The sequence below is a fragment of the Balaenoptera borealis genome, assembly GCF_965194805.1.
Source record: "Balaenoptera borealis genome assembly, chromosome: 14".
NCBI classification, from domain to species: Eukaryota; Metazoa; Chordata; class Mammalia; order Artiodactyla; family Balaenopteridae; genus Balaenoptera; species Balaenoptera borealis.
The window spans coordinates 41,542,646-41,554,693 of NC_138875.1; the positions used below are offsets into that span (position 1 = coordinate 41,542,646).

At 38.2% G+C, this 12,048-nt stretch overlaps 1 protein-coding gene across 4 annotated transcripts in view; it reads right to left on the reverse strand.

Annotated features, from left to right (window-relative positions):
* MAPRE2 (microtubule associated protein RP/EB family member 2) overlaps nucleotides 1-12,048 on the reverse strand; it is a 163,302-nt gene that overhangs the window by 34,764 nt on the left and 116,490 nt on the right. For all 4 annotated transcript variants that reach the window (XM_082354397.1, XM_082354396.1, XM_082354399.1 and 1 more), the window contains 2 exons: nucleotides 5,091-5,236; nucleotides 2,234-2,447 (listed from right to left, as the gene is read on the reverse strand). In XM_082354397.1, the coding sequence (XP_082210523.1) occupies nucleotides 2,234-2,447; nucleotides 5,091-5,236 (360 nt within the window). The remainder of the gene's footprint in view (nucleotides 1-2,233; nucleotides 2,448-5,090; nucleotides 5,237-12,048) is intronic.

A 12,048-nucleotide genomic window follows, 5' to 3' on the forward strand; every position in this document is an offset into this window, starting at 1 on the left:
CAGAACATTAAAAACCAAATTTATGAACTGCTGACTTTAATGTGTTTCCTGAGCTTTGTCACGAGAGAAGTTAAGCTCTGGAAACAATATATTTCTTTTCCAGGTTCACGGACATTCTTTCTATCAAAATGGCACAAGTTCCTCTGTGGCTTTTGTGAAAGACAGATGAGGGAATTCCTCGAAAATGAGGCCAAGGCAGCATAATGACAGTTCTGTTTGGGGGCGGGGGGCAGTTAGGATGGTTGGTGGCAATTTAAGGACACATTATGACTGTAGAAAAAAAATGTTCTGAGGCCTGTCCGGTTCCACTGCTGAAAACTTGAAAAAGTAGCAGCTGAGTTGTAAGATGAATCTGTACATCATTAGCAGCTGCAGAAAAAGAGCTTGGGGTGAGAGCTACCAGCCACTCTTGGTTTTCGTACCTTCTTGTCCCCCAACTCCATCTGCCTGTGTCTCCCCAGCTCTGAAGGAGACACACCACTCCCCTTCTCTACCCTGGTCCTAGAATAATGACAGTTTCTGACAAAAGCTGAAGGCCAATTTGAACTGCCATAAACTTTTGTTCCCCAAACTCCCTGTGGCTTCATTTTTACCCAAACTCTTCCCAGCACTTCTGTTCTGAAAAAGGTAAACATTCCCTTTCCTCACCAAACCTCTTTCGATGCCCTTGACCCCATTTTCCCCCTCCAGCCTCAGTGTCATTGTTCTACCAGTTTCCCCTCCTTTTTCCTATTATTCCTTCTCACGGACCTTTCTCCCATCTTACAAACCTGCTCCTTGTGCCTTGTCCTAAAAGCAAACAAAATCAAGTCGAGGACAATGCCATTCTCTCCCCAATCTTACTTCCTAAAGCAACTGTCAGCTTTTTCCCGACACCAACAAAATGTTTTTATTTCCTGATTTGGTGAAGGTGGAATCTCCTCTCACATCACTTTCACATTTGTGTGTCATGCCCTTGTTAATAAGCCGCTGCAATCTAGGTGTATGGATTCAGCATTTCTACAGACCAATTCTCTAAAGAACATATATTAATCACCTCCCAGGAGCCAGATTTCTTTCTTTGGCTTATTTTCAGGCTTCATCTTATCTGATCTCTCCAACAATTAATACTCAGCGCTGCTGGTGATCCCTCTTTCTAAAAATGTCCTACTGTTTGTTCTCTGATGTTGAGCTGGTTTTTCCCCTGATGTCCCTCCTTTTCTCAGCTTCCTCTTTTTTCCTCTTGCCCCTTAAATGTATGTATTCCCAAAGATCTGTGCTTCGTTTATTTTGTTTAAGCTTATTGATTCTATGGCTTTGAAGTTGGATTTTTATGCTGTCTCAGTTTCCTTTCTCCAATTCCTCAACCCCCTCCTGGACCCATCATTCCACTGAGTGACCCCAAAGGACCCTTCCAGTCCTCATTGTACTTGACTCCTCAGCAGATTTAGACACTGGTGACCGTTCTGCTCCCTTCCTTCTATTTCCCTGACACGTCATTCCCTCATTTCTTTCAATCTTTCTGGTGTCCTCCTCGCTCCTATGTAAGCCCTTCCTTTTCTACCCAAACATTAAATGTTCGAGTTCCTCAGGGACTCTCGCCTTCTCACTGGGGACTCACTTCCAGCTTCAATTACCTGGATATGGAAGACTCACCAATGTTTACCTCTAGCCGACACTTCCTTGAGTTCCAGACACACGTCCACACAGTTTAGTATTAGTCTTGTTATAATCATTTCTAATAATTCCCATCGAGGTTGGGCATAAATAAGGAATTTGCATTCTTACAGAATTAAGGTTGTTGACTTAACAAGTGTGAAACACTGGTGTTCAGGATGGAAACACATGGTTTCTGAGGATTTCATCGTTTAACTCTCCAGTATCACAGCTGATGTTTCTAATAATGACCCTCATTGGACAAGAACACATTCTGCTTGGTAAAGTCTGTTTTTTAGGCAAGAATGTTTGTAATATATTTTAGAAAGATTTTTCTCCAAAACAGTTAGAACATTTTTTAAAGTTCTAGGTATTTATCCTCAGTGACTTCACTTTTGGATGAAGTTGGCTAAGTGAGGTCTTGCTGAATGTTGTCACACAGAAATCGGCACTGCCCACACAGGAGACAGGATGGATATTTCATGAATTTCCTCTGAAGGATTATAGATGATGATCCATATTTAAAAGTGTAAATCGGTTCACAGTACAGCGCAGGAGGGCCTGTGAAAGTGACTCTAGGATTTCATTGCTACGGTACCTGCTGTCGGGGAGTTTGCATGGTGAGACTTCTTGGGCAGGTTGAAGATCTGTTCGCCAGGGTCGGGAGGAGGAATTGCATCTTGCCCTTGTCGTGCTTCTACGGGGTCATACTCCTTGCCATCGTAGTTGGCATCATAGAACTTCTTAAACCACTGAATAAAATCCAGGTTGTCCTGGAAACGCCCTTTCACGAGCTTTTCCACTGGAATTACCTGCAGTATAAAATCACTAGGTGAGTCATGATCCTCGGACTTGTTTGTATTTAATACAACTGAAGTGTTCCCTAAATATAACTTTATATCTGCAATTCACGTCTGCTGGCCTCTCCCCCAGTGTCTTAGCCAGTGGTATTCCAGAATTCATATAATTTTTCATTATATTAAAGAAAAATTAAAATGTTGTAGTTGGTTCTCCTGGAATATTTAATACATCTGAACAAACCATACAAAACAAGGAATACCCTGTGCTGTCAAGAGGGGCTGATCCTCTTCATAGAATGTTTATTGCCAAAGTTTATTGCCATATCCCCCCAAAAACATGGGTCTGGGATGTTGTGCTGTTTCAAGGTTGATAGGTTTTCCTTATTTCTTTGTAACACTTGGTCTAGCTGTGTTGGAATAAGCTCTTAAAAAGATTGTAGCTATTAGAGAGTACGAATGAATAAGACTTAAGTCAATGAAAACTCACACTAATCTAACGGTTCCTATGAAATAAAATGAGCTTTCATGGAGCGTCTTTACAATGTAGAGAGACAAGCATAAAATAAAAACAACTAACCACAATACAGGGCTCAGTAATTTATGGGTAACACTGGAGCACAGTTAATGTGCCATGGGGGTACATTTCTTAAACAGGTTTCTTTTTGTATTTTGTAACTATTTTATCAAGACTGGGTGTAAATTAAGTGTTTTTAAAGGGCAGCCTAAAGAGCCAATCAGTATTCCCTTTAGAGGTCTTTCCATTGTACTATTTAAGTATTTTCATGTTTTCTGATTTGTAAGTTTTGTTTATGCTGATATTCTGATTGTTTTAGAAAGTGCCTTCTTGGAGCATAAGGCCCTTTAATTAACATGCTACTATATTTTGCTTTCTGCCAAATGTGAACATTTATAAACAGTCTTAGATGATGATGATGCATTAGCCATTCAAAGCAGGCACTTACTTCTGTTGACTTAATTTTGCAATTCCTATCAAAATGAAAGTTCCGGGGTCATAAGTTCAAAATCTGAGGTGGCGAGGAAATATTTGTACATATGCTTCCCACATGCTGTCACAGGCTATGACAAACATGAACAGGGATCACTGTCTCTATACCAGGATCTTTGGGTAGAATCATAGCATATTAAGCTAGAGAGGCCAACAAAGGTCATAAAGGTCAGTGTCCCTCCAGTACAAGAATTTTATCTTCAAATTTTTTTCTTTTTTTGGGCCACACCGCGGCTTGCAGGATCCTAGTTCCCTGACATGGGATTGAACCTGTGCCCTTGGCAGTGAAAGCTGGGAGTCCTAACCACTAGTCGGCCAGGGAATTCCCTATCTTCAAATTTCTTAACAATGGCTGACCCACTCTCTGTGTGTACACTTCTACGGAGATATGGAGTCCCCAACTTTGTTACATAGCAAGTTCCGTCAATAAACCTATGAATGGGTGTTTCTTTTCCTTTTGATCGAGAAGCATATATAGAAAAATGATACAGAAGTGTACAGAGAAGTGATGCTAATAAGGAAGAAGAATCTATATAACTCTGGTTTTGAATAAATACAGAAGGAGCTAATTGGAAATTAACCACAGCAAAGGATATCAAGTTGAAAAGGAGCCAAAAAATTAAAATGCTAAAGAGGATATATGTTTTGCAATAAAAATTCTGAGAAAATGAGAAGCCAAAATTTTCTTAATATTTTGATAAGAATGCTTTGATTTAGGGAGATATTAATTGCATAAATTAAAAAATATATACAGTTCAGCAAACTTTTCTTTCCTTTAACCTCTATCTCTTATAACCCAAAATTTAAATTTTTATTTCCATAGCCTATTTATTGCTACTATCTATGAAAAGAAAAGCTTTCCATTTCTCCCCTGCTGGTTTTTCTCTTTTCCCTTATTCAAAATTCATTTCTTTCCAACCTATTCTCTCCAAGAGCTATATCCTAAATAAAGACTATGAATGTAATATGTATTTGAATAGCAGGAAACATGCAAAGCCTGAATGGGCTTCAGCAATCGTCCTCTATAGGGGAAAAAGGACTCTAGTCTAACTTCATTTGTATCACTCTAGAATAAAATTATGAAGTTCAAAGTGGGTGAAAGAATATTTTATGGACATTGAGTGAGAATCTGAGTGTATATACTGGACACTTTAACGTGTAGTCCTCGCTTTAATTTCATAGCCACAGGGATGGGGGTTTTAGTCCCATTTTACAGATGGGTAGACTCAGACTCAAAGAATTTAAATAACTTGCTCAAGTCATGGTGCTGGGATTCAAACCCGTGCCATTTCTACTGTACTACGTTATTTCTTTAAAGACACAAAACACACAAAGAACCACAGTGGCATCTGGCAAACATAAAAATTTCTCATCTGCAATGCTAATGCAGAATAACAACATTTCAGCATTCGTAATTTCTGTTAGCGTTCTTAGTCTAATGGTTACAAGTTTAGAAATCTCCTCAAATAAAAACCTCATGCAAATATGGGAAGTGAGGGTTGGTGCTTTATGCTAAGTACAGGACCCAACCTACTGTAGTGATGTCAAGATATATCCCATTGACACATTTTTGGATTTTTGCATCTCTGCATGAAAACAATTCTAAGCAAAGACAATGCATTTTATGGAGGTACAAGTGTGTCTCCTACCTTATCAACATTCATTCGCTTAAACGATGCTTGCAGAAGCTTAAAATTGTGAATGTACTCATGTTCCAACTTCGCTTGAAATTTTACTTTCTTCAAACTAATGCAGCCAGGAAAGAGCATGTCCATGAACTGGCAGTAGGCTGCTCCTGGAAAGAGACAAGAAAAGGACCAGTGTGAGTCTGACTGTACCACGTGCGACTGAGGGTTGCTGGGCAGGAGGGAGCCGGGAGCCCAGAGCCCTCAGCCCTCCTGCCGTGTGTGCTCCTCTCCTCATTGCACCCACATCTCCTCATCCACCAGGGCTGGGTGCTGGTGGGCAGGGACGTGCCTTGATGCAACTCCTGCCACTTCCCCATCCCTAACCACTGTGGTACTGACGTTGTTCACCAGAGCATCACCAGATTCCACAAACAGTGAACAGAACTTCATTCTTTAACACCAAGGAAATCAGTGTATGAACAACTCTTCTTAGCTTCTATCAGAAAAAAAAGGAACATATTTTTCCTTCCATCTAGCTGCTACTGGCTCCAAATCATTAAAATACATAAGAGAAAAATAGCAGGAAATTTCAACATGAGCAAACTACATGAAATATGGAGCTCAAAAAAATATGCATACGCCGCCCAAGCTGTTTTATATCCACCCTGCAAAATGACTGAGGTGAAACTGTTTAACTAAGCCAACTAATACCAAAAACAGTTGTATACCAATTTAATTCCAGTCCAGAGCAATGAGGTTCCTATATTAACATGAAGGATGGAGACATGGAGACTCTGAAACTTACAGAAGTTCAGAGTCATGCTATTTATGACTGAGAAATAAAAATAACAGACATGTTCAATGAGTTCCCTGAGGAAACAGTCATAGAAAAAAGGATATTAGTAAGTCTTTCATATATATATACACATTTTATGAAGAACTCTTAGATTATGACAATATCAACTAGAAAATCCCAGAAAGATCATACATATTGACTCATAAAGGCTAAAGGCATTTAGAAAAAGAAATTCCAAGCCAGAATGATTATTTTTCTTTTACAATAGGAAAAGCAATTGAGTGGTGAGAATGGGAACAAATGGCCATTTCTGTGTTCTCTTTCTTTCTTTGCTTCTCCAGATCTCTTGGTCTGTTTCTGTAACGTGCCAATGATATGCCTTTCTGAACATAAAGGGCTCTCCTCCATCCTTTGGTATCAAGGTTTCTGTGAGAAGCCTTTCATTCTGTTTGGGTGACTCACCTTTACACAGGAAGAGCCCACTTGGTCTCTTATGTCAAAGAGATGTTGAGCATCCTTTACTGAGATAGGAATCTCAGAAAAGAGGGAACCAGATATCAAGAATCTAAGGGCTGCTACAACAGGAAATGGTGGGGCAACTCATTATTTGTAGGTAAGAGTATAAAGTGATGAAATATAGGCCACAATAAACATTAGCTCCAGAATCTTTACATCTGTGATGCTTCCTTTAGATGCCAATACCCTAAGTACAAACTGGTACTTTTGTAGTCAAGCAGATGGGTTTTCTTAAAAACAAGACAAACTAAAACAAAACAAAACAAAAAACACTGGAGGAGGTGAGAGAAGCATCATAATCTTGGGGGGCATTCTTACAGTCGTCATCCAATTATTCAGGTCCTCCTTTTGAAGTGCCACCAGATGGAGCCAATACCAAAAGCCATTCAACATGATTTTTATAGAGATGGGGGTGTCTAAACACAAGTGTCTCATTACCTGCTCTTTAAAGAGTTATTTTCACTTTTGTAGTGTTTAGCATAAAATTTACTTATGGAGACACCGGTATCTATGTATTCGTACAAACCCAGCAAGCAAATCACCTTCCAAATTTAAAAAGCAATAACAGCTTTTGAAACACACAAAAAAACCCTACCAAACTTGAATACAGAGTGTGAAGGAAGAAATGAAAAATCATCTCTGGTCTCATCATCCAGAGAAAACCACTGTTAATATTCTGGCATATACCATTCTATTTTTTAAAAAATTTAACAGACCATGGTTCCCTTTCCGGATCATTAAATATTCGCTACTGACATTTTTAATGGCCTTCTGATTTTTATATCATGCTTAGCAACTTTCCCAAGCCAAGATTACATAAATATTCATGTGTATTTTCTTTAAGTACTTTTATGGTCTCAAGTTTCACATTTACATTCTGAATAGACGTGGAATTTATTTTGGCCTATGATATAAAGGACGGTTCTAATTTTAGTTATTCCAAATGTTAGTGGAAATTTTTGGCTCCCCAGCATTTGGACACCTTCCTATCTGACTTGATGCAACAGGGCCCTGCCTCTCACCATGGTACCGAAGGTGGGCAGATATCCCTTTCCTGACACCCAGGGTAAGATGCAGGCCTGTGACCTAGGCTCTGCCTCTGGATGCTCTTGCCTGGGTCTCAGGGTCTTAAGGGAGTGAGTGAAACATGCAGGGATCATTAGAATTTGGTCATGGTGGCAGCGGTGGGATCTAGCAGATGCTTCAGCAGCACAGCAGCATCCTAACCATCCTAGTCCAGTGGCTCAAGGGAGGGTCTATTCCTAGTTTCTTTGCATCTTTTGGATGCTGTCACCTTCTGAGCTTGGTTCCCCACTGACTCTGAGAGCTGCCCAATATGATTTCTGTAAATCCGTCTCTGCTTAAACTTGCCAAAATTATTTTCTGCTATTTTCAACCACAATTGCTGACTGATAAAGTTAGCTCGGTGTTGAACACCATCATTTCATAGATAATCTATACTTTTCCCACTGAGGAATCACTAATTTTACTCTCTATGACTTTCCTAATACATGCATTTAAAGTCTTTTCAGGGGTTTTCTTTTGAGGGGGGGCAGGTCCTGTCCCCATGATAGTTTCACACTCTTCATTATTTAAATACATATATAATATGTATTACTATCTGTAGAATAATTTCTCCTCTCCTTTTTCTCAAAATTTTCTTAAATCCTGTCATGCATTCGTTCTTTCCATTATAATTTTGAATTTGTCATTCATGGCATAAAGAAACTAGATCTTAAAAATTTAGTCATTTATTGAGATAGCCTCATCCACCAGAGGGCAGACAGCAGAAGCAAGAAGAACTACAATCCAGCAGCCTGTGGAAAGAAAACCACATTGACAGAAAGACAGACAAAATGAAAAGACAGAGGGCTATGTACCAGATGAAGGAACAAGATAAAACTCCAGAAAAACAACTAAATGAAGTGGAGATAGGCAACCTTCCAAAAACATAATTCAGAATAATGATACTAAAGATGATCCAGGACCTCAGGAAAAGAATGGATGCAAAGATTGAGAAGATGAAAGAAATGTTTAACAAAGACCTAGAAGAATTAAAGAACAAACAAACAGAGATGAACAATACAATAACTGAAATGAAAGATACACTAGAAGGAATCAATAGCAGAATAACTGAGGCAGAAGAATGCATAAGTGTCCTGGAAGACAGAATGGTAGAATTCACTGCCACAGAACAGAATAAGGAAAAATAATGAAAAGAAATGAAGACAGCCTAAGAGACCTCTGGGACAATATTAAATGCACCAACATTCACATTATAGGGGTCCCAGAAGGAGAAGAGACAGAGAGAGGACCCGAGAAAATACATGAAGAGATGACAGTCGAAAACATCACTAACACGGGAAAGGAAATAGCCACCCAAGTCCAGGAAGTGTAGAGAGTCCCAGGCAGGATAAAGCCAAGGAGAAACACACTGAGACACACAGTAATCAAACTGACAAAAATTAAAGACAAAGAAAAATTATTAAAAGCAACAAGGGAAAAACAGCAAATAACATACAAGGGAACTCCCATAACGTTAACAGCTGATTTCTCAGCAGAAATTCTGCAAGCCAGAAGGGAGTCACATGATATATTTAAAGTGATGAAAGGGAAGAATCTACAACCAAGATTACTTTACCCAGCAAGGATCTCATTCAGGTTCAACAGAGAAATCAAAAGCGTTACAGACAAGCAAAAGCTAAGAGAATTCAGCATCACCAGATAAGCTCTACAATAAATGCTAAAGGAACTTCTCTAAGTGGGAAACACAAGAGAAGAAAAGGACCTAGAAAAACTAACCCAAAACATTTAAAAAAATGGTAGCAGGAATATACATATCGATAATCACCTTAAACGTGAATGAATTAAATGCTCCAACCAAAAGACACAGGCTCACTGAATGGATACAAAAACAAGACCCATATATATGCTGTCTATAAGACACCCACTTCAGACCTAGGGACAAATACAGACTGAGAGTGAGGGGATGGAAAAAGATATTCCACACAAATGGAAATCAAAAGAAAGCTGGAGTAGCAATACTCATATCAGATAAAATAGACTTTAAAATAATGTTACAAGAGACAAGGAAGGACACTACTAATGATCAAAGGATCAATCCAAGAAGAGGATATAACAATTATAAATATATATGCACCCAACATAGGAGCACCTCAATACATAAGACAAATGCTAACAGCTATAAAAGAGGAAATTGACAGTAACACAATAATAGTGGGGGACTTTAACACGTCACTTACACCAACAGGCAGATTATTCAGACAGAAAATTAATAAGTAAACACAAGCTTTAAATGACACAATGGACCAGATAGATTTAACTGATATTTATAGGACATTCCATCCAAAAACAGCAGATTACACATTCTTCTCAAGTGCACATGCAACATTCTCCAGGAGAGATCACACACATCTTGGGTCACAAATCAAGCCTCAGTAAACTGAAGAAAACTGAAATCATATCAAGCATCTTTTCTGACCACAACGCTATGAGGTTAGAAATCAATTACAGGGTAAAATAACGTAAAACACACACACACACACACACACACACACACACACACAAAAACCCCACAAACACATGGAGGCTAAACAATACATTACTAAATAACCAAGAAATCACTTAAGAAATCAAAGAGGAAATCAAAAAATACCTAGAAACAAATGACAACAAAAACATGATGACCCAAAACCTATGGGATGCAGCAAAAGCAGTTCTAAGTGGGAAGTTTATAGCTATACAAGCCTACCTCAAGAAACAAGAAAAATCTCAAGTAAACAACCTAACCTTACACCTAAAGGAACTAGAGAAAGAAGAACAAACAAAACCCAAAGTTAGTAGAAGGAAAGAATCATAAAGATCAGAGTGGAAATAAATGAAATAGAAACAAAGAAAACAATAGAAAAGATCAATAAAACTAAAAGCTGGTTCTTTGAGAAGATAAACAAAATTGATTAACCTTTAGCCAGACTCATCAAGAAAAAGAGGGAGAGGACTCAAATCAATAAAATTGGAAATGAAAAAGGAGAAGTTACAATGGACACCACAGAAATACAAAGCATCATAAGAGACTACTGCAAGCAACTGTATGCCAATAAAATGGACAACCTGGAAGACATGAACAAATTCTTAGAAAAGTATAACTTTCCAAGACTGAACCAGGAAGAAATAGAAAACAGGAACAGACCAATCACAAGTAATAAAATTGAAACTGTGATTAAAAATCTTCCAACAAACAAAACTCCAGTACCAGATGCAGATGGCTCCACAGGTGAATTCTATCAAACATTTAAAGAAGAGCTAACACCCATCCTTCTCAAACTCTTCCAAAAAACTGCAGAGGAAGGAACACTCCCAAACTCATTCTACGAGGTCACCATCACCCTGATACCAAAACCAGACAAAGATACTACAAAAAAAGAAAATTACAGACCAATATCACTGATGAATATAGATGCAAAAAGCCTCAACAAAATACCAGCAAACAGAATCCAAATACACATTAAAAGGATCATACACCATGATCAAGTGGGATTTATCCCAGGGATGCAAGGATTCTTCAATATACACAAATCAATCAATGTGATACACCATATTAACAAATTGAAGAATAAAAACCATATGATCATCTCAGTACATGCAGAAAAAGCTTTTGACAAAATTCAACACCCATTTATGATAATAACTCTCCAGAAAGTGGGCACAGAGGGAACCTACCTCAATATAATTAAGGCCATATATGACAAACCCACAGCAAACATCATTCTCAATGGTGAAAAACTGAAAGCAATTCCTCTAAGATCAGGAAAAGACAAGGATGTCCACTCTCACCACTATTATTCAACATAGTTCTGGAAGTCCTAGCCACAGCAATCAGAGAAGAAAAAGAAATAAAAGGAATCCAAATTGGAAAAGGAGAAGTAAAACTGTCACTGTTTGCACATGACATGATACTATACATAGAGAATCCTAAAGATGCCACCAGAAAACTACTAGAACTAATCAATGAATTTGGTAAAGTTGCAGGATACAAAATTAATGCACAGAAATCTCTTGCATTCCTATACACTAATAACAAAAGATCAGAAAGAGAAATTAAGGAAACAATCCCATTCACCATTGCAACAAAAAGAATAAAATACCTAGGAATAAACCTACTTAAGGAGGTAAAAGACCTGTACTCAGAAAACTATAAGACACTGATGAAAGAAATCAAAGATGACACAAACAAATGGAGAGATATACCATGTTCTTGGATTGGAAGAATCAATATTGTGAAAATGACTATACTACCCAAAGCAATCTACAGATTCAATGCAATCCTTATCAAATTACCAATGGTATTTTTTACAGAACTAGAACAAAAAATCTTAAAATTTGTATGGAGACACAAAAGAACCCGAATAGCCAAAGCAGTCTTGAGGGAAAAAAATGGAGCTGGAGGAATCAGACTCCCTGACTTCAGACTATATTACAAAGCTACAGTAATCAAGACAATATGGTACTGGCACGAAAACAGAAATATAGATCAATGGAACAGGATAGAAAGCTCAGAATAAACCCATGCACATATGGTCACCTTATCTTTGATAAAGGAGGCAAGAATATACAATGGAGAAAAGACAGCCTCTTCAATAAGTAGTG